We start from the raw sequence: 24,498 nt of genomic DNA on the forward strand, positions 1-24,498 counted from the left end.
AGAGTAAGGTAGTAAGACCATCTTAGATCCATGCAGTAATTCTTTACAAAACCACTAAGATCATGTTTACTGTTATCTACATTTAATATTTATAAACCCAGGACTGTGTTAAATAATATCGATATAAAAGATAAAAAGTAGAAACTTAGTCTTTATCTATCCCTTAGAAGCTTACAACCTTAGTAAGGAGACAAAGGGTACATGAGGTAACTTTTGCACCATTCAATGCAATAAGTGACAGGAGTTCAGAAAAAAAAAGAGAAAAAAAAAGATCATTAAAATGCTAATGTTGTTCTAGCAAAGCCTCCTAAAAAGTCAGCACAGCATTTAACTGTAAAATTTACTAAGAAACACCAAGGACAGTAGAGGCAGGGGAACTATATCTGAGCAATGTCAGAAGGGAATGTGTGAAATATGAACCATAAAAGGCCTGACTAGGTTAAGGAATGAAAAGTTAGAAAAGTAAAATTTACCATCTATGGAAATCCTTTACTCTAACAAATGGGAAACTATCTAATAAATAACAGTCTATCATAGTTTCATAAAATAGGAATAATAAAAGTTTATAGTTTTATAGCTTTAAAACTTTTATTTACTCATTCAACAAACATTTACTAAACAGCTACTAACTGGCACTGCAACACGTATTGGAGTGATTCCATTTCTGCTCTAATGATGCTTTTCTTTGTCTAGTAAGGAAGACAGGCATAAATAGAGGGTTCAAGGTTTCTAGAAGAATGAATTGAAAAATTATTCTATTTCATGTAATCAAATATCATAATCAAATAAATGCTTTATGTATTTCAGAGGAACCTGATCAAATCTAGATTTAAATAAAAATTTCTGAGGAAGCAAATGGATGAACTGAAGTTAGGCAAAGATGTGGGAGAAAAATATTTCAGTTGTCAGAGGAATGACAGTGCTGAAAAACAGGCTTCTTTGAGGAATGAGCAGAAGTGTAGTGTAGTTGGAGGAAAATAAGCAAGGAAGAAGGATTAGGACCAAGAGGACCTTCTGAGATAAGGTTGGAGAAGCAATCAAGAACCAGAGCATGTACATTCTTGTAGTCTTCATTAAAAATTGCAGTCTTGCCCTGGCCCGTAAGTATGGCTCAGTTTGTTGGAGAATTGTCCCCTGCACTGAAGTGTCACAGGTTCGATTACTGATCAGAGCACATACCCAGGTTGCAGATTTGACCTCCAGTCAGGGTGCATATGAGGCAACCAATTGATGTTTCTCTCTTTCTCTCTCTCCCTCCCTAAAATCAATAAAACATATCCTTGGGTGAGGATTCAAAAACAAAAATAAAATGAAAAACAAACCTGCAGTGTTCATTCTGAAAGAGAATCCACTGAAAGAGAAGACAAGACTGGATGGACTTCAGATAACAGAGATCAAGTAAAATTTCATACCACTTAAGACAAGTATCTAGAGAGAAACACCACTTGGAGGTTTTTCAATTTAGGGGAAACTCTCCAATATTCACCTATCATAGAAGGGGCAATGTGTTTTACAGCATAGAAAAGCAATGGCATTTATGCTCATTATGGAGGAAAAAGCTTCTTACCTTTGGATTGCTGGCCTGAGGAAAAAAGGTAAAGTATACCTTGATGGCCTTCTCCAGGGATTTTTATATTTACCAATATTTTTAAAAATCAAATAAAATTCATCACTTACAAATGTGTTATATAAATTAATCATGAATATACCATATTTTACACAAAGAGGCTTTTACACTAATAAAATCTGATTTTTAATTTAAACTATTTTACTTGTAATTATCTTTTTAAAAACCAATGAAATTTAATAAAAGCCCAAGAAGTATTTAAACATTATACTTTGAGAAAATCAATTTATTGAAATTGGTTGAAATAACTGGACTAAATTTTTACTATAAGCTCTTATCATACTAACTGTATCTTGGTGCTTTGGTGAAGAGGGAGAAGATTCATTTTCAGGAAAGCAGGGTTTTGAGGCAGGTGGAGATTCCTATAAGAAATAAGTAATGAAAAATGTTATTCTAGCTCATATAATTTTATGTCTCCTTCTGCTCACAGTATGAGAGCTTACTAGAGGAAACAAGGAAAATTATTGTTTTTCTTTACTGAGCTCCAAAAATAATATGGTACTTATTTGAAAAACTACAGATATCATAAAGTTGATGAAATATGGCATATTTTATACCATTTAGTTAAATTTAAATACCACATGTAGAATTACTCAAAAGAAATGATGCATGCTGCCTTAAATCATGATGTCACATCAACTTGAATAAACCATATGTAAAATAGGTAAAACCTAAACACTTGTGGATAAAAATGTAATAGTCACCATACTAATTTGCTATTGGTATGATAGATATGAATACCTAAGATTAGCCCTAACTGGTTTGGCTCAGTGGATAGAGTGTTGGCCTGCAGACTCAAGGGTCCAAGGTTCAATTCCAGTCAAGGGCATGTACCTTGGTTGCGGGCACATACCCAGTAGGAAGTGTGCAGGAGGCAGCTGATCGATGTTTCTCTCTCATCGATGTTTCTAACTCTCTATCCCTCTCCCTTCCTCTCTGTAAAAAAATCAATAAAATATATATATTTTTTAAAATACCTAGGATTAGGCAAGGAATTGTCACAGGAATTACTTGACACCGGTGAGAATGAGAACTTTATTTTAGTAAATAGTTATATAAGAAATTAAATTATTATTAATATTTAAAGTAATTTACAGTTAACTTTCCAATTATTAGAAATAAGATTTTTAAAATGCAAAACAGACAACTCCAATATAAAGACTCATAATTTATCAGGAAAAAATTTAATCTCTAAGCCTATAAGAATACAATAGGGGCAAACTAAAAATGTGTGTTTCTAAAGCATTTCTGCTTTGTCAATTATTTAAAATGGTATGTGATTTCTACCACAGATGTTTATAAGATTAATGAAGCATAAAACTGAAAAAAATGTTTTTGGTATCAACAGCCAAATTTAAATGGATTTAAATTTTCTCCATTCCCCTAGAAGCTTTGAATAATTACAGGAAAAGAGAATTTTAAAAATTCACATGCCAATGCCTATTATTAATTTCCTATAAAACCAAATAATAGCCAAAACCGGTTTGGCTCAGTGGACAGAGCGTCGGCCTGCAGACTGGAAGGTCCCGGGTTCGATTCCGGTCAAGGGCATGTACCTTGGTTGCGGGCAAATCCCCAGTGGGGGGTGTGCAGGAGGCAGCTGATCGATGATTCTCTCTCATCAATGTCTAACTCTCTATCCCTCTCTCTTCCTCTCTGTAAAAAATCAATAAAATATATTTTTTAAAAATAAAATAATATCTTTGAACTTCATCTTCACATCTGTATGAGTCTACTCTTCTATGCTTATGAAACTGGATAAGGACCTGAAAATTTGTACTAAATCACAATACAAAAACTTAACTCTGGGAAATCTTCAGATTTATATCCTATATAATTTGTAAATAGAGAAACTAGGCAGTAATGAAAGTTTAACCCTTGGAGGGACAATCTTCCAAATCAAACATCCTAAGAGTCATCTACACTATTAGTGGAGAACACATTAAAATTATACTAAACACTAGAGGCCCGGTGCACAAAATTTGTGTGCAGATAAGGGGTTGTCCCTCAGCCCGGACTGCACCCTCTCCAATCTGGGACACCTCGGAGGATGTCCAACTGCCAGTTTAGGCCCAATCCCGCAACCGGCAGTCGGACGTCCCTCTCACAATCTGGGACTGCTGGCTCCTAACAGCTCGCCTACCTTACCGCCCCTAACAACTCCCCTAGTGGCCTGATTGATACCTAACTGCTCCCCTGTCTGCCTGATTGCCTCCAACTGCCCTTCCCTGCTGGCCTCATGGCCCCCAACTTCCCTTCCCTTCCAGCCTGGTTTCCCCTAACTGCCCTCCCCTGTAAGCCTGGTCACCCCCAACTGCCATCCCCTGCCAGCCATCTTGTGGCAGCCATCCTGTGACGGTGTCGTGTGAGGGCATGACACACCTAGGCTTTTATTATATGGGATATTTTTATAAAAAGGAATACCTCTTAATGCTCAAATTTCAATTTAGCTCCCTTTAAGTACTTTGAGAGCTTCACATTTTCCAGTTTTAAATGTCTTAACTTCTAAAAAGTGTCCAATATTTAGCCGAAGCCGGTTTGGCTCAGTGGTAGAGCGTCGGTCTGCGGACTGAAAAGTCCCAGGTTCGATTCCAGTCAAGGGCATGTACATTGGTTGCGGGCACATCCCCTGTAGGTTGTGTGCAGGAGGCAGCTGGTCGATGTTTCTCTCTCATCGACGTTTCTAGCTCTCTATCCCTCTCCCTTCCTCTCTGTAAAAAATCAATAAAATATATTTTAAAAATAAAATAAAATAAAAAGTGTCCAATATTTAAACAGTCTAAGGAAAGGATTTGTAACACACACACTAGAAAAATAAGCAACTGAGTAAAATGAATAGTAATTATAGTTTATTTTTCATAGCATATCAATCCTACAGAAATAAAAACCACATCAAATGGAGTAATTATGTGTAATTATTTTAATTATTATTATAAATAAGAAACAATTTTACATTTATATATTTACTTATGTATACTATAAATGTATTTGCATATATAAATATATCTTAAGTTTCTCCAAACAGCAGCTTTTAGTAACAGCTACTTGTAGCCCAGTGCACAAACTTCGTGCACTTGCGGGGGAAGGGTTCCCTCAGCCCTGCCTGTGCCCTCTCACAGTCTGGAGCCCTCAGGGGGTGTCTGACTGCCATGGGGGTGGGAGAGGCTCTGCCACTGCGCTCACTAGCCTTGAGCCTGACTTCTGGCTGAGCAGTGCTCCCACTGTGGGAATGCACTGACCACCAGGGGGCAGCTCCTGCATTGAGTGTCTGCTCCCTGGTGATCAGTGCACATCGTAGCAACCAATTGTTTGGTCGATTTGCATATTAGCCTTTTATTATTTAGGATAAGCAGGCAGAAACAAATAACTGCAACAAATACACACACACACACACACACACACACACACACACACAACATACACATACCTCCCTTCTCCAAGGTTGTCTGCAACCTCATAACATTTGCTACATAGTAGTATGTTTCTATTTCAAGTTAACCCCTTTATATTAGTCAGCTACACTGTTCTGGTATGGTTCCTCTTTCATATCCTCAAATCTTTAAAAGGTATTATTATATGATGATAATAGAAACGTTTACTTGGTGAAGCAATTATCTATGATTCTATTTATAAAGAACTAGAGGCCTGGTGCACGAAATTCATGCATGGGGGAGAGGGTATCCCTCAGGCCAGCCTGCATCCTTTCACAATCTGGAACCCCTCAGTGCATGTCTGACTGCCGCTTTAGGCTTGATGCCACAGGGATCCCTGCTGTATTGAGCCTAAACTGGCAGTCCGACATCCCTCTCGCAATCCAGGACTGCTGGCTCTTAACTACTTGCCTGCCTGCCTGCCTGCCTGATTGCCCCTAACTACTCGTCTGCCTGCCTCATTGCCCCTAACCACTTTGCCTGTTTGCCTCATCACCCCTAACTACTTTGCCTTCCTGCCTCATCACCCCTAACTTCTCTCCCGTCTGCCTCATCACCCCTAACCACTCTGTCTGCCTGTCTGATAACCCCTAACTGCTCTCCTGCCTGCCTCATATCCCCTAACCACCTCTGACTCAGCCCCCATCGCCATGGCTTCATTCAGAATGAAACTAGGGAGGTCGTTCGACTATCCAGTCTAATTAGCATATTACGCTATTATTACTATAGATAAGGTAGGGAAGAGAAGAGACATTTCTACCAAAAATAAGTAAATCTCTGGTCTCAAGAAAAATCATATCCTCACAAATCTGACACAATTACATGAAAAAGAAAATGTAATTAAGAACTTCATAAAAGTTATTCTAATTGACTGAAATTTCAAGAAAAATTAAAAAGGAATACAAAATTTTAAGTCCACATTACCAAAACAATCATCTTTTTTTGTTTATTATTAAGAGGCAGTGGAGTTGGTTCAGCAATGGCTTTTATGTGAGAGCTTTCTAAATACCCTTATTGTAATTTGGTTCTTAGAGTAAAATGACTTTTTCTATTAAAATCTCTAGGAATTTTACCTACTCTGGTTAATCTCAATGCTAATGTATCTTCAAGCATTCTTCAATGGCACAAACCCCAGAATTTCAATCCTTGAATATGCCATCTACACTTAACCTTATAAAGAAACTTATCTATTGATACTACTTTCATTGTTGTTCTTTTAGTCCATATTATGAGTAGAATGTTTCTACAGCTCTACAGAAGTCCATCTTTTAATTCAACAAAGACAACTTTACAGTCCCTTGTACTGTAAAAAAAAAAAAAAAAAAAAAAATACTTGTTTTGACTGGCTTAGATAATTTATAAAGAAATTTAAGACTGAAAGTATCCAAATATAGAGAACTATGCCTTCGGAGATTTCATTCTGCTTTCACCTAAAAATGCAGGAAACCTGTTAATTATGTCAAAAGAGAAGCCTGATAGTAAAATGTTTTAAAAGTCTCCAACAACCAATATCTTTCTAAAATAGTATCCTTATATTGGAGTGTTAGCACCACTATCACATTTTAACAGTAATATGCCTAATGTTCTGCAAATTTGTACTAATTTCCTACTCCCTCCCCAAAATGAAGTCACAATAAAAAGATGTAACACAAGGAAGTTTAAAACTTTATGGCTTTTCCATCCTGAAGTTTGCATCAAAATTTATTCTCTATTTGAAATCAAGAACATTACTTTTCAGATTGATAAAAGAAGCACTTTATGCAAAGAACATTTAGGGAAACAGAAGGTGTAAGATTCCACCGAAACCGGTTTGGCTCAGTGGTAGAGCGTCGGTTTGCAGACTGAAGGGTCCCAGGTTCGATTCCAGTTAAGGGCATATGCATTGGTTGCGGGCACATCCCCGATAGGGGGTGAGAGAGAGGCAGCTGGCCAATGTTTCTCTCTCATCGACGTTTCTAGCTCTCTATCCCCCTCTCCTTCTCTCCTCCTCTCTGTAAAAAATCAGTAAAATATATTTTTAAAAAGGTGTTAGATTCCAATCATTTCTGAAATGGGAAAAATTAATTTTTGTACTATAAAACTTCCTAGAGATTAAAGACAAACAATTAACAAATATATAACTTTAACGCAGGGTTATCAAAATAAAACAACACCCTGTCAACTACAAATGTATCAAGGTATATACATACTTCATTAAACTACAGGTAAGGTCCATTGAGCAAAAACACTTCAGACCCAATCTAAACCAAAATTTATTGTGCAAATATCAAAACACTTCAAAACCAAAATCTACTATAAGACAAATAATCACTAAGGTATGAGATTCAGCTAAGGAGAAAATAATAAAGAATAATAAAGAATTTCCAAAATTCTCAACCGATTTCCCCCCCAAAAGTCTTACCTTGTCATTGGTGTCCAGCACAATGGTGCTATGTCTCCACTTTGTTAATACTATTGGTTCTTGTAGCCGCCTATCCAGGCTCCTACTTTTAGTTATTTCTCTTTGTTGCTGAGATGAAATATTATACTAAAGAAAAAAATATATACTTCATAAATAATAGAAACGAAACTAAAATCTAAATATTCCAGTCCTCAATGACACATGAGGCAAGGTAAAGTTCATCATGTGACACCAACATGAATTTTCTGTCCTTGGTTTTCTCATCTGACCAGCCTTTTGGTATTAGAGGGACCAAGTTAATGTTATCTTTGGCAAAATATAACATCTTTGTAAGTCTAAGTTTCATCAACTGTAAAACAGATATAACAGAAATATCTAATTCAAAGAGTTGACAATAGGATTAAACAAATAAAAGATAGCAAATATTGACTAGATAGTAGGTTCTCGATAAATATTAGTTATTATTTATACTTATAAAAGCCTAAGCAACAGAACGACTAATCAAGCAGTCACTATGACATACACTGACCACTAGGGGGCAGATGCTCAAAGCAGGAGGTGGTGGTCAGTGCGCTCTGATAGCCTACCTCCTGGGGTCCCTCTCCGCACAGGCCAATCTCCTGCAGCCCCAATCAGGCCCAAACGCTGGCCAGTCCAAGGGACCCCACCCATGCACAAATTTGTGCACTGGGCCTCTAGTAATTTATAAAATGTGGTCATTGGACAAATTAACTTTTTAGGGTTTCCACCACTTCTAAAATACACATGAATTCAATTTTTGGTGTAGGTTTTATAAACTATGCTTACATACACTATAATAGTATTCTCTTATTTTAAAAAAAAATTGGTCACTTATTATTACTTTTGTTTCACTTACAGGCCAAACTATTATTTCTTTCTCTAAAGAGGTAAAATATAGTCAAGTCAAAAGGTAGAGATGGTCCTAATTCTAAATCAATCCTATATCAGTGTGTACAACAGATAGGTAATAAGTGCCCAAGAAAATTGCATATAAAATTAAAAACACATTATTAGTAAGGCATTAAGTCATTTAACTTTTTGAAATGTCAAGCATAAACATTTGAGAAATGTGAGGTTTAATAGGTATGCTGTTTTATACAGCCAATTTAGTAAATAATAAATTGTAATAAAATAACAAAATTAATCTGCTTTTTTAAGGGATACCTTCTTCTACTGAAACCAAAAGATACCTAAAATATCTATTATCCCCACCCCTAAAAGCTCAGTAAATCTTAAAATTTAATGACTCTGATTATAATTTCAATAAAAGTATCTTTGGGGATGTTTTTAATATTAAGAACTCTTCCAACATCTTTCTCCTCAATGTGCCATTTCTTTTCTCTCCAAAATGAGTCCCTACAGACCTCTCTAAAACTGTCTCCCAAAGCTCTTACTTAATTTTTCACATTAAAATTTGCCAAAGCCAGGCAATCATGCGTGGGTGTTTGTTTTTAATTCATTTATTATAATTCACAAATGGGGTCATTTCTAAATAAAGAAGTTCAAAGACTACCAAAAAATTCTGTGCCGACCTGGCCAGTGTGGCTCAATGGCTGAGCACTGATCTGTGAACCAGGAGATCATGGTTAGGTTCCAGGTCAGGGCACATGCCTACGTTGTGGGCTCAGTGTGGGCATGCAGGAGGCAGCCAATCAATGATTCTCTCTCACCACTAATTATTAAACAAGGCTATATTTTTCCTTTAATCATTATCAGCAATAATGGAAATGAATACGTAGTTGTATGAAAGCTTATATATGAATTTAATTGCTACCTCCTCTAGTTTTTGACTTTTATAATTACCACAACTGTTTAAAATACTTTCTATGCGGCAACAAAAATAATATAACATGAAACTGGGTAATAATCACAATTTTAAATGTGTTAATTGTTTTATTATACTAGGCAACAGTATGTTAATAAAAGCCAATAAAAATCATAAATGAAACATAAAATCTAGTGCAGACAAAAATGAAGTGTCATAATTAGAGGACATCTGGTCTAATTAGTATATTACACTTTTATTATTATAGATAGATCCTTACTGTACCCAACTCAAGCCTTCTCTACATATCAGATTTAATTGGAAGTTCAAGAAACTGCCAAGACCTTCTGACACTTTATCTTAAGTGGCAAATGGCAGAAAATAAGATATCACAAAAATAGTAACACAACACTGGTCATAATAACCTTTTATTTCTACTGTTGTAGAACAGGGGTGGGGAACATCCACCTTAAAATCTTTTGGTCTGGCCCTGCCAAGGCATTAGGGGTGAGTTAAATATTTGACCAAATATAGCAGGTTAATTTTTAAGTTGATAATTTTGTATGGCCCAGGAATGATGCTATAAATATTCAAATGGCCCTTGGCAGAAAAAGGTTTCCCGTCCTCCTTTCTTTCACTCAGGCATCTTCAGAAGTAAGTTGGTTTTCCTAATATTGAGCCTATATATCTTCTGACTAAGGAGCATAGATGTTAGTAGGAAATCCAATAAATATTTAGCTACCAGTTAAGTAAAGGTTTCAAATTAACCCTTATCTAAAGTCATTCTGGGAGTCTCTCCTTTCAGTGGACCCTGACATAGGAAAAAAAAAAAAAAAATCACTCAAGAAAGTTTTAGTTTGATGTCATTAACCAGAAAATCAGTCTAATAAGAGCTACAATTCAAATCTGTCAAGAGAAGCAAAAAAATTAACATTGTATGTTTAAAATATTTAATTAATACTATATTAATGAAATATTAGACTTCTATATTTGATAATTTTCAGTGAAACACAATTTCATCGAATTTTTCTTCTAATTTTTTTTGGTCAAAATCAGATCTCATATATTATAAGCCTAACAGAACCAACCATTGTTGCATAGTTTTCAATACTGAACAGTTATAGCCCCAAAATACATTCCTATCCCAGCACATAGGATATTATATATTTTAGCCATCAGTATCCATAGATTTTTTTATTTCCAATTTAATCACTAAATATGATTAAATTATTTTTATTTACAGTTTTAAAAAGTAACAGCTAACATAGTCTTCAACTTCTTGGCACATTTGAAAAACAAAGACATTATTAATCTTATTATGCATATGTCTATTCTTCTAAGAGTGTGGAACAGCCATATTAAGCTTAGAATATTAATTTCTCACTTCAAAGTTTTATTGTATTCTGATTAAATTTGGAAAATAATTTTTTGAAAATTACTCAATTTTTTGAAAACTTAAAAAACAAAAAAGCCCAAACTGTTGCTAGTGTATCACTTAACCGCTCTGCTTATGTTCTTAATATAATATTGCAGGGATCTGAGAGCTTGGCACAACTTCAGTGTTCAAACAGTAATACAGTTTGATCTTTAGTCAGAATAAAATCCAAAAGTACAAATTAAAGATAATTTTTTAAACCCACAAATGTTTTACTGAATTATATTTCATAATTTTATTTACATTTTTTCCCATCATCACTTATCCCCTCTATGCCCTTTTCCACTTCCCTGCCCACAATCACCACACTGTGGTCGATGTCCATAAATTCTGTTTTATTTTTATTTTTTGTTCAAGCACTCTACCCCTATCAGCACCCCCAAATCACAAAAGTTGTGGTCTCTGTCTATGAGTCTGTCTGTATTTTATGTGGCAGTTCACTTTCTTCATTAAATTCCAACACGAGAGCAATCATGTGGTACTTGTCTCTCTATGACTGGCTTATTTCACTTTTCCTGATCCACCCATTCTGTTCCAAAGGTTAAAATTTTCTTCCTTTTTACGGCATAGTATTCCATTGAGTAAATATATCACACATTGTATACACTCATCTATTGAAGGACACTGGGCCTGCTTCCAAATCTTGACTATTATAAATAATGCTGCAATTAACATAAGGCTATGTATATTCTTTCAAATTGGTGTTTCAAGTTTATTCAGATAAATTCTTAGAAGTAAAACACCGAGTCATAAGACAGCCCCATTTTTAACTTTTAGAGGTAACTCCATACTGCTACCCACAGTAGCTACACCAAACTGCATGCCCACCAGCAGTACATGAGGGGTCCCTTTTTTCCACATCCTCGCCAAGATCTATTATTTACTGATTGTTAACAGCCATTCAGACAGGTGTGAGGTGATATCTAATTAGCATTTCTCTAATGATTAGTGATGTTGTGCATCTTTTCACATGTCTATTGGCCATCTATCTGTATGTTCTCTTCGGAGAAGTGTCTATTCAAGTCTTTTGCCCATTTTTAAAATTGAATTGTTTGTTTTTTTGGTGTTGAGTTTTACCAATTATTTATATATTTTAGAGGTTAATCCTTTATCAGATGTATCATTGGTGATAACATTCTCCCATTCAGTGGGTTGTCTTTTCATTTGGCTGATATTTTCCTTTGCTGTGCAAAAACTCTTTAGTTTAACGTAGTCTCATTTGTGTATTTTCTCTTTTATTTCCCTTGCCAAATAATATATATCAGAAAAATTATTGGTACATGAGATGTCAGATATTTTAGTGTCGGTATTTTCTTCTAGAATATTTACACTTCTGCGACTAACATTTAAGTATTTACCGTAATCCATTGTGAGCTTATTCTTGTGTGTAGTGTAAGAAGTAGTCTAGTTTCATTTTTTAGATGGTGCTTTGGGGAATTCAAATGGTCACTGTAGGATCTAGTTGTTCTAAAATAATGGTGGATTAAGGGGGGTGTGCAGGAGACGGCTGGTCAATGTTTCTCTCTCATTGACGTTTCAGGCTCTCTATCTCTATCTCTTCCACCCTGTAAAAAAATCAATAAAATATTTAAAAAAAAAAAAAAAAAAAAAGAAGTAAAATAATGGTGGATTAAACTGGAAGCTATACTGACCCTATCCCAGCACCAAACTGGAATTACAACTAAAATATAGAAAACAATCCAGAATAATAAACCATTTTCATATTATTTCATCTACTATTTTCAAATAGAAAGTCAATATTAAGGTTTATTACCTTTGGCAATTCCCATTCCGACCTAGATCCATCGGCACTGTAGTAATATTGTCTACCTTGATCATCAACATGCTTGAGCCACTATAAAAACAGAACAGGTGTTATTTTTTAATTTAAATAAAAGTGAGTTTAAGCTTATACAAACAGAGATATTAGTTATTATTCCTATGTATTGTATTCTACTTGCTTTAGAAAACTTTTTTAAAAAATGTTAACAATCTTATGCTAATAGTTACATTTGAAGTTTGGTAAGATTACATAAACTCAATATTGAATTAAGTTTATTTTCTCTCTCTTTCCTCCAAAGTAAAGCTAGGGGTTCAAGTACCTCTAAACAACATAAGAAATATGCAACATACATACATACATACACACACACATATGCACTGAACACAGGACCACACCACCCTAAAAAACAGGATTGAGAAATCAATAAAAAAGATATGTTTTTTCTTCAATCTTTAAGTATAACACTACTAAAAAATTTATGCCAAACTTCATGTAGGCAACAAATCTTACTATGACTAAATAATAATAGAAATATATTTCATACACTATAACACAGAGACTATGAGGGGGGGGAAAGACTACGTATTGCTAATACAAATATATAATCTTGATGGTGATATATATAAATACTACTATTTCCTTATGTTCTAGTGTCAAATAATTAAGGCAGAAATGAGGATAAAAGCCTACCTTCGTTCATTCCTAAAGGCATGTTCTCTAAACCAGCCCAACTCAACAGTTACCTTCTCTGATGATGAGAGATGTAATATACTCATAAAATTTCAATATGCATTCCCCCAACTAGTTAATTATTCATAAAATACTAGATTCATGGATTTTGTTTTACATAACTTGGTTATAAAGAAAAGTGAGTGTAGGAAGTGAGGTAGTATATCATAATAACATGCTAAGAAAACTATTCTCAAAATCTATTCTCCATGAAAAATAGCCCTTTGAATCCGCAGGTTTCCCATCTACAGATTTAACCAACTGCAGATTGAAAATAAAGCCCCATCCCCAATTCCCAGAAAGTTCCAAGGAGCAAAATTTGGATTTGCCAATGTGCCAAGCACTACACTGAATGCACATGAATGAAGTGATGTGTAGGCAGGTCCTGCTTTAGCCCATGTACAAATATAGGTTATCTGCAAATACTATGCCATTTTATATAACATGAGGATTTGAGCATCCTCAGAGTATGGTATCTGTGGGGAAGAAGAGGGTTCTGGACCAACCCCACAAGGATACCAAGGGACAACTATACAAAGAAGTATTTTTAATTGAAGAAGTCTAAACAGAACGACACTGAACAGGCCTATTCTTAAAAAGGTCTGTTCTAAGTGGGTTTCGACACCATAAAAATAATCAATGTAATTGTAAGCAGTTTAAAAGCTGAGTCAGTAGATATATTGAGTTTTCATGTTGTCAACTTACGTAACTACAGAATTACAATGAAGAATATTTGCATGAGTTAAGTACTACTAAACTTTCAGTACACAATGACTTTATGAGAGGATTCAACCAAGAAACTAGACGACAAAAAAGAATGTACCTTTTCATTAGTATAGTCACTGGTATATAAGGTATGCCCACGTTCATCCAACTCTTCTGACCAACCCCTTGGAGGAGAACCACACTGACTATCTGACTGGCTGTAACAAATGTTGTGGCAGTTTTCTTCTGATGAAAGAAGCTATAAATAGTCAGAAACATAAGGAATTTTCTTCTTGAAAAATATAAGTATGCAGCAGTTGAAAATCTAAGAGATCAATTTTATTTGACTTTCAGTACTAAGACATCCTGAATATATTTGAAAAATTAATTTTTAAAACAAATTGTTCACCCTTTTAAATGGTACACTTTAAGTGCTGAGGTGAAATTAATAATAGTTATTCTGTAACATTAATACAAATCTAGAAAAGTTCACAATAAAATTGAAAACAGAAGCTTTCACTCATCAGCAAACAAAGACTTCGATGGAAAAGCAGAATATCCTCAGTATCTGAGCCCCATCACCACTCTCCGGTGACTATTCCACCCAAACTTAATTTAGGACGTCAAAGGGCAGATTCCCTTGGTCTCTCCCTTAAAGTTTCAATAATTATAATTCAACAAAGGAGTTCCTGCTCAATGCACAAGCATGCCTGAGAGATCCACTCATTGAGACATCTAAAAGGGCAAGTGAAAGCAAAAGAGAGAAGCAAGAAGGCAAGAGACCTGAGATGAGCCACACACACAGCCCTGAATCAGAGAGCTCAGGGCCGGGCTCAGTCTGGAGAAGGGAAGAATCTGGTTCTGGTTGACAATCCCTTCAGCCAGGAAGGGCAGAAAGATTTGGTGGGCATTCCTACAGAAGCAAATAGTATGAGCTTTAGCTGAGCAGAGGCCTGGACAAGGACACAGCACTGGGCTCCGGTACAGTTGTTAGGCGGTGGGCATTACAGGAGAGAAACAAAGCTATAAAGTCCATAGCCTCCCAGAGCCAGCCTCCCTTCACCCTTGGTGTTGGGTTGTGGGGCACAATATCTGCAAACATGAGAACTAGTACTACAGAACCACTTTTTCACCCGAACAAAGGGTACACTCTAATCAATTTGGAGGTCAGGCACAGGGGTGACCCATGGAGATTAAGGTCACCATTATTAGGAGGGCAAAACAACAAAGAAGCTGGACAGCTCCGCAGCCCACCCCACCACCACACATCACAGCTACCTGGAGGAAAGTGTCTGGCTATAGAGGACAACACTGGATCTCATAGATAGATAGATTAGATAGATAGATAGATAGATAGATAGATAGATAGATAGATAGATCTCAACAACAATTGGTTGCAGGCTCCTCCCCAGCTCTGGCTGAGGTGCATACAGGAGGCAACCAATTGATGTGCTTCTCTCACATTCTCTGTCTCTCCCTCCCTCTTCTACCACTCTAAAAAAAAAAATCAATGGAAAAATATCCTCAGGTGAGGACTGGGGGGAAAAAAACAACTTGTGATTTAGCACCATCTATTGGAAAATAAGAAAAAGACCCCTTCACATAAATCTGCTAGAGAAATGCTACTCATATACATAGATGCCTAGACAGAAAAAAAAAAAAAAATCTATCAAATACCACGAATAAGCAAGGTAGCAAGGCAGTTGAGAAAAAGAGTGAAAAATCTCCAGAAAACAAACTTAAAGACATAAAAATGTGATATAAATGAGAGCAAATTCAAGATTACAGTTATAAAAATACAAGATGTGAGAAAATACAGACAGGCAATTTAATGAACCAACCAAACAAATTCTGGAGATGAAGAACTCAGTAAGAGATCAAGAATGAACTAGCAAGCATATGAAATAGAGCAAAGCAGATAGAGAAAAGGATTAATGGTCTCAAAGATAGAAATCTAGAAATGATACAGAGGAAAGAAGAAACAGATTTAAGCATAAAAAGATATGTAAGAACTCTACAAAAACTATCTGACTCCATCAGAAAAAGCAATCCTATATAATCCTATATAATCCTATAAAATAAAAGCATAATATGCAAATTGACAAAATAGCTGAATGACCAGTCAGTGGGGGGTGAGGGGGAGGGGCCAGTGAGCAGGTGGCACCAGGCCAACTAAGGCACGTGCCAGTGAGCAGAAGGAGGGGACAGCAATGGGGGTGGGGAGTGGCAGCAACCAGCAGTGGCAGAGAGGCAACTGGGGAGGAGGGTGGCCAAGCTGCGCCGGCCGGTACTGTCCCATGATCAGCCATCAGGTCACCTCCCGCAAAGGGAGGCCGGTAGCAGCAGCAGCAGCAGCGAGGTGATGGGGGCAGCACCATCCCCTGATCGGCCTGCCTGGTCAGAGGGAAGCCAGACTGCAGCTTAGGCCCGCCTAAGCTGTCAGTAGGACATCCCGTGAGGGCTCCCGGGCTGAGAGGACACAGGCCAGGCTGAGGCATCCCCTCCCCTGAGTGCACAAATTTTCCTGCACTGAGCCTCTAGTCCACATGTGTCAAACACAAGGCCCGCGGGCCAAATCCAGCCCGCCAGGCCTTGCAATGTGGCCCGCACCGCGCTGTCATCACTGCACTCCGCTGTCAGTTTATGACATTGTCAGTTTATGACTGTTCAGTAAACCATTCAGCCCGCGATTTAGGCTGAATTTTAGATTTTGGCCCCTTCTCTGATTGAGTTCGACACCCCTACTCTAGTCTATAATAATAAAAGCATTAATATGCTAATTAGACTGACGCCCTTCTAGAAGACCTTCTGGATGAAGCCGGGGCTGAAAGGGAAGCCTGGATCCCAGGTGCCAAAGGAAAGCCAGTGCCAGCAGCCAGGGGAAGGAAGGCTTACTCTTGCATGATTTTCCTGCATTGGGCCTCTAGTATAAGGACAATAGGCATGCCATAAAAAGAGGAAGAAAGAAACAGAGAGCCTATTCAAACAAATAGTTAATAAGAACTTCCCAAACCTATTGAAGGAGCCAGACCCTTGAATCCAAGAAGCAATAAAACATCATTATTTCAATTCAAAGAGGCCTTCTCCAAGGTACATTGTATTAAAACTGTCAAAAATTAATTTTTTTTAACAAATAAAGAATTTTCAAGACAGCCAAGAGGTTAGGGGGAGGGGTAAGTAACCTATAAAGGAAAGCCCATTACATTATCATCAGACTTCTCAGCAGAAACTCTACAAGTCAGAAGAGAAGTAGAACCAAATATTCAAACTACTGAGAGAAATTACCAGCCAAGAATAATATATGCAGTAAAGTTATCCTTTAAATATGAAGGAGAAATAAAGACTTTTCTAGACATACAGAAACAGAGGGAATTCATCAGAAGACCTCTATTGCAGGAAATACTCAAGGGGGTTATTCTACCTGAAACCAAGAACAAAAGATCACTATGAGTAAGTTCACCAACAAATTTACAGCACAGCCTGCCTGGTGTGGCTCAGTGGTTGACTGTTGACCTATGAACCAGAAGGTCAGGGTTGAATTCTTGATCAGGGCACAATTACTGGTTGGGGCACATGCCTCAGTTGAAGCTCAATCCCCAGGAGGGGGTGTGCAGGAGGCAGCCAATCAATGATTCTCTCTCATCGTTGATATTTCTATCTCTCATTTCTGAAATCAATAAAAAAAATATTTTCATTTATAATAAAAATTTCACAGCATAAGTAGAAACAATCTGTGACAACAAAAACAGTGACAATAAAAGGGAAGAGGTGAAGGTCTGACTTTGCAAAGGAGGATGGACATCAGATGCATTCAAAAGAAAAAGAGCTACTACATAATGAAACTTTCTTTTTCATAAACCTAATAGTAACCACACATAAAAAATCCAAAACAGAGACACATAGCTTAAAAAAAGAGGAAACAAAGTAAAAAAGTATGGAATATCACCAAACAAAAACAGACAGAAACACAAAGAAGAACAGCCAATGGAGGTACAGAGTTACCAGAAAACAAAAGATAAAATGGCTACAGAAAAATCCTCATACATCAATAATTATGCTAAATGTAAATGGACTAAATTCACCAATAAAGAGGCAGAGAGTAGCAGAATAGATCAAAAATCAAAACCTAACCATATACTACCTTCAGGAGACACATCTAAGTGTCACTTTGTGCAGATAACATAATTCTGTATTTAGAAAACTCTAAAGACTCCACCAAAAACTATTAGAAACAATAAATACAGTAAAGTTGCAGGATACAAAATCAAAGCACAAAAATCCACTACTTTCCTATTTACTGACAATGAAAATTTAGAAAAAGAAATGGGAGGGGCGGGGGACAATATCTAGGAATAGACTTAAAGAAGGATGTGAAGCATTATAAAAGAAATAAATGCAATACTATCAACAATAAAAATATATATACTTTTTTTTTTAAAGAGAGAGATAGAAAAAGACTCAATAAAATAGAAAGATACTCCATGTTCAGGTCTGAAAGAATCAACATCATTAAAAGGATAATATTACTCAAAGCAATATACAGGTTTAATCTCCATCAAAATCCTAATGTCATTTTTTTAAAGATACAGAATTTTAAAATTATTAGGTTTGTATGGCACCACAAAAGAACCTGAATAGCAAAACTGAGAAAAAAGAACTAAGCCAGAGGTATCATACTACCTGACTTCAAAACTGTAATACAGAGCTACGATAATCAAAACAGTATGGTATTGGTGAAAAGAAGACTATACAGAGCAATGGAACAAAATTAAGTGCCCAGCAATAAAACACAGGAACATAGGCAAATAATTTTTGACAAAGAGCCAAAAACACACAATGGAAAGGGGGGGTGAAGAGGAAGCCTCTTCAATAAATGATGCTAGGAAAATTAGCAAGCCACATGCAAAAAAAATGAAACTAGATTACAGTTTGACCCATGTACGTAATTTAATTCAAAATGAATCAAAGACATAGATCTGAAACAATAAATTACATAGGAGAAAATCTAAGTGCTATGTTTTATTATGGACTGTGGTCATAGAAAACATTTTATGAATCTGATCCCAAAGGCAAGGGAAGTAAAAGTAAAAAGAAATGAATCAGACTATAAAATACTAAAAAGCATTTGCACAGCAAAAACAACTGACAACCTAACAAAAAGGCAACCAACCAAATGGGAGATGATATTTGCACACAACAGCTCTAACAAGGGGTTAATATCCAAACTACATAAAGAACTCAACTCATACAATTCAACACCAAACAATCCAATTTAAAAAATGGGCAGAAGATGTGAACAGACACGTCTCCCCAAAAAGACATGTGTGGCCAACATATGAAAAGATGTTCAATTTTACAGCTATTAAGGAAATGCAAATCAAAACTACAATTCATCACCTCATACCTGTTAGAATGGCTATTAACAAGACAGGTAATAATGAAGAGTTAGAAATGAGTAGCAATTAGGGATGGGATATGGGGAAGAGGAATGTAAAGGAGTGACTGGACCGGCCTTTAGGAGCATGAGCAACTGTATTAAAGGGTCAAGGCATTAGAAAGGTTGAGAACCGCTGCTCTAGACAAAGAAGCTTCGGTGGCAACCTGCTTGGTCCCCTCTCTCCTGCAGCAAGGAATTTTTCTGTAACAAAACTTTACTTTCAGCCCTGGCCACAAGGGTGATGGTTGAGCATTGACCTATGAACCAGGAGGTCATGGTTCAATTCCTAGTCAGGGGACATGCCCAGGTTGCAGGCTTAATCCCCAGGGTGAGGTGTGCAGAAAGCAACCAATCAATGATTCTCTCTCATTTTTTGAATTTAATTACAAAGGAAGGGAGTGTCAGAGGAAGATTTTTCCCTCTTTTCCCTTCCTCCGTAATTAAATTCTTAAAAAACTAAATAAAAACTTTACTTTTGCTCATCTCTTTGTGAATTTATTCTTCAATTTTGAGAGACAATGAACTCGGACCCAAACAGAAATTTTGGCAATAATAACAAGTGTTGGAGAGGTTGTGAAGAAAAAGGAACCCTCATTCACTGCTGGTGGGAATGTAAACTGGTATAGCTACTATGAAAAACAGTTTGGCAATTCGTAAAAAACTTAAGAATGAACTTACCATATAACCCAGCAATCCCTCTGTTGAGTATCTACCAAAAAAATTTGAAAACATTTATTTGCACCCCTGAATTCATCCCAGCATTGTTCATGGTAGCCAAGATGTTGAGACAACCAAAGTGTCCTTCGATGGAGGATTGGATAAAGATCATATGGTGCATATATACTATTTACTGGAATTATCAAAAATAAATTATGAGACTAAAAAATGATAACAAACAATAGACCCTTCACTGGATAATAACAAATAAATAATAGACCCATCATTGTAGGGGGAAAAAACTACATAAAATATTATTGGACAAGTGAACAACATGGAGTATTAACTGTATACTAAATAATATATCAGCATTAACTTTTTTCTATGATAAATCTATTTTTACCCAAAAAAACGGTTTTGCTAGAAAATGTCCATATAATTATGCTGTCTGTTCCAAATGGTCCAGAAAAAAGTTACTGGAGGTTGAAGGGAAGAAGAGAGAAATAAACAAATGTGACAAAATATTAACTGTTGGTAACTTTATATGAAATCTCTGGTGTAGAGAGCACCTGGGAAGGCACAATGAGCATTTCTTTAATTACTGTCAGCTGAATCCAGTGGCGTTCGCAGAGCCACGTCCTAGAGATGTACCATGCCAGAGGAAGGTACATCCTCAGCTCAGGTACCAGGGGGTGGGTTTCATTATCTAAGTTCAGCCAGGTGCAAGGAACGGACACAATTATCTGGGCTTAGCCAGGAATAACGATTACAAAGAAGCCACAAAGAATGAAAAATTACAGCTTGTTCTTTAATCATGATTTCACATAATTTCCTTTGTTTTAAACTCTAATAAACTTCCTGAAATTATACTGTATATAATGAAAGTGCTGCACCGGCTCTGGGTCACTGTCTCTCCATCAGAAGACAGCTGTCCCAACCCATCCCAGCTTTCCCTACTGTTTCTGCATCTGTCTCTTTCATTTTCTCAATCCCCCTCCACCTCTACACAGGACTCTGTGCACTCAAGCCACACTGGACACGGTAAAGAGAGAAATACTTAATACTCTGGTATGTGAATTATCATTGTATTGTTCTTTCTAGTTTATTGTAGGTTTCAAACTTTTCAAATTAATAAGAGGGGAGGCTTCACCAAACAAATATTAAGTGTACCAGTTAATAATGCAAATTTTTTCCAATAGATGGAGTTACACATATGTTGATACTATTGTATGCTATTTTCTTGTGTTGACAACAAGCTTCAAAACTTCATATCTCAAATTTGCTGAAGGTGTTAACATCATAGATATTTTTACACTTAAAAGTCTCGAATTTTGTGCCAAAAAAAGAGCATTTGTGGGAAGTTTTAATTCATTATTTAGAAGAAAAGTGCTGCTGAAAGTTATCATATACTTCGGGAAGTTTATGGTGAACGTGCTCCATCTCAAGATACTTGTGAACGCTGGTTTAAACACTTTAAAAGTGATGATTTCAATGTGAAAGACAAAGAACATCCAGGTCAACCGAAAAAGTATGAAGACCAATAATTAGAAGTATTACTGGATGAAGATGAGTATCAAACTCAAAAACAACTTGCAGAAAGATTAAACGTTGCTCAGCAAACAATGTCCAATCACTTACAAGCAATGGGAAAGATTTTAAAGGAAGAAAATGGGTGCCACATCAACTGAACGAAAGACAAATGGAAAACAAAAAGTCATCAGTAAAATGTTGCTTCAACGGCACAAACCGGTGAAGCCCAAAGCCAAGTCCAGTGCCCAGAGGGCCAGCAAGAAGTGACAATGAAGCTTTTCTTGTGGACACTTCTGCCTGTCTCCTATTTTCTGTAAATAATTTTCTCCTTTCTTCTCTCTTACTCCTCATCTGCAGCCCTTGCCCCTTTCTATTCTGATTTTATGTGAGACAGAATTTGGATTCCTTAAAAATTAGGGAATAGTTCATTTTTCCTTAACCAGTCATGCAAGGACAGCAAAAAACTATCTCATCTCCGTAATTATAAGAATGTACTTATATTTTGTTCTGTTAATTTGTTATTAATCTCCTTAGGGTTTAGGTAGGTTTGTATGTTTTGTTTAGGTGGATGGCTTGTTCGAAATGAAGATAATTGGAGGATGAGGGGTGGGGATTGTTTTGACTAGTTGAGAGGGAGCCGAGGAATTGTAAGATTTGTATTAAAAAACAAACAAACCCACAAGTGTTATTTGTGCCGGCAAGAATTGCTGGCTTGTCATTTTGAAACTTTAAAATAAAGATTTGAAAAAGGACAAAAATAAAATAAAAGTATGTACTTAAGACGGTAGAAAAGTTATCCAGATAATCTAATTTGCATTAAAAATGTGATAAAAGTGGTAGTAAATATGAGGATTAATTTTAAGAGTCATCATGAACAACAAGAATAAAGACAACAATAAAATAAAATATTAGGCGACAATAGCACAACAACATGTATAGTCCTTGTAAGGCTTTAAGGAGCAAGAAGCAAAAGCAGCACTACTGACATTTAAGACCAGATATAACTCTTTGTGACAGTTTTCTTGTGTATCATAAGCTGTTCAACAGCATCTCTGGTCTCCAACCACTAGAGGCCAGTAGCAGTCTCCCACCTGTAACAAACAAAATTGACTCCACACTAACCCAGGGGTCCTCAAACTTTTTAAAGTGGGGGCTAGATCACGGTCCCTCAGAGAGCTGGAGGGCCAGACTATATGAACTACTAATCCCTACTGTAACACCTTGGCTGCGCTCACTGCCCAAAAAACCTGGCAGGCAGGATCAGACTCCCCTGGGGGCTGCATGTGGCCCGCGGCCGTAGTTTGAAGACCCCTGGACCCCTCACCTCCCACCCCTCCCTGAGCAGAACTATCCCTAATTGAGAACTTTTGTTCTAGAGTGACAACTAAAATAATGTCTCTTAAGATGGAACACTTGCTCTGTATCAAACCCCAGTAAAATAAAAATGGTGATACACCTTTAAAAGTCCTAAACCCACAAGAAAAGGAAAAATGGTGAAGAGTCAACAGTCACAAAACTCTGAAAGTTGAGACACAGATGAACAAGAAAGCAGAATCTAAACTGGTAGGAGTAGGGTCTTCAAATAGCTCAGGAACTGACGGTATTCCTGGAACTGGGGCTGAAAGCAGGAGTACTAACTGGCTGCTGGGAGTGCACCTCTTCCTTACTTATCTCAGCAGAAGTATAAGTATTTATTCCCTCTCAAGAGAGAAAAACAGTAAAATTCTTAGTTGGAAGACTACATAATTAGGACATAGGTACCAACAGAAAGAGGGAAGACTAAAGGATTATATGCAAACTGAATGATAACTACCAAGATCCTGGCAGCCCTGACTTTCTAGATAGAAGATTTTAAGACTTCTAAGGAAACTCTAAAAGGAAAGACCTAGTGGTTCTAACATTAGGGACTCCCCAATAAGCAGATGATTTCACCTGCCATAAAGTTCAAAATGCCTTGCAAATGTGGGGGGGGGGATGATTTCCAACCAGAATTCTATATTTAGGCAAACTAGCAATTAAATATGAGAGCAGGATATAGACATTTTAACACTCAATTTTGCCTCCCATGCACAACCTTTCCCAAAAACTAGAAGATGTGACCCAGCCACTTTGAAAAGACCTATTTTTATACAATTTGTAAGCTGAGATTCGGATATACAAAACACTCCTTTATTTCATGAAATTTAAAGTTAAAAAACATGTTGTTAAAAGTTCCTGTGTGTACTTTAAAATTCCTTTAAATTATTCTATAATTTAGCCCTTTCCCCAATTCTCCCAAATTATAAGATTTTACTTTATTGTTCATACACAGGGTAATTTATTTTCAAATTTTTCTAGGTCTACAATTCAAATAGTTTTCCTAACATTTTTTATTACAATAACCAGAAACAATTTCTCTCACTATTCTATTCTCATTCTTGAACACTAAAAGTACAATTTACCACCAAACCAGAGCTATTAATAACCAACTAAAAAACAGGACAAGAGGAGGGGTTATTAACTACAAAAAGCTTCTAGATTCTGATAAATACAAGAAGTGTTATCTGATTTTTTCAGCTCCTGAAGTTCTGTTTTTATTGTACAAGCCATCTGCTTTTTGAAAGGGTAGGGTGTCCTATGCAAGTACAGGACCCCAGTTTATTGAACAGCAGGATTTAACACCCTTTTATCAATCCTTCTGAAGCTTTTCCTGCATATCTAGACAGCCCCAAGAAATCTCTACAAATTTCTGAGGTAAGTATTTCTCAAAATACAGCTGGGCAATTCACTGCACCACCCTTTAAGAATTGTGGAAAGGTGAAATCAAGGGTGCAGAGGGAAGACAGTATAAACACCTGTTAGAGAAAATAATAATTCTGAAATAAATTGTCAGACTTACTGGATGGCTCATTTGTAGCAGACACATTAGATTATAAAAAGTAATCGTGGCCAAAACCGGTGTGGCTCAATGGATAGAGCATCGGTTCAGGGACTGAAG

At 36.5% G+C, this 24,498-nt stretch overlaps 1 protein-coding gene across 5 annotated transcripts in view; it reads right to left on the reverse strand.

Moving 5' to 3' along the window:
* Positions 1–24,498, reverse strand: part of ARHGAP12 (Rho GTPase activating protein 12) — a 132,021-nt gene that overhangs the window by 43,797 nt on the left and 63,726 nt on the right. For 2 of the 5 annotated variants that reach the window (XM_084875878.1, XM_084875876.1), the window contains exons 5-8: positions 14,016–14,156; positions 12,455–12,535; positions 7,460–7,585; positions 1,915–1,989 (exon numbers count right to left, since the gene is read on the reverse strand). In XM_084875878.1, coding sequence (XP_084732004.1) covers positions 1,915–1,989; positions 7,460–7,585; positions 12,455–12,535; positions 14,016–14,156 — 423 coding nt within the window. The remainder of the gene's footprint in view (positions 1–1,914; positions 1,990–7,459; positions 7,586–12,454; positions 12,536–14,015; positions 14,157–24,498) is intronic. The other 3 variants (XM_084875879.1, XM_084875877.1, XM_084875880.1) reach the window with 3 other exon arrangements.

This window comes from Pipistrellus hanaki (assembly GCF_964339955.1).
Source record: "Pipistrellus hanaki genome assembly, chromosome: 1".
NCBI classification, from domain to species: Eukaryota; Metazoa; Chordata; class Mammalia; order Chiroptera; family Vespertilionidae; genus Pipistrellus; species Pipistrellus hanaki.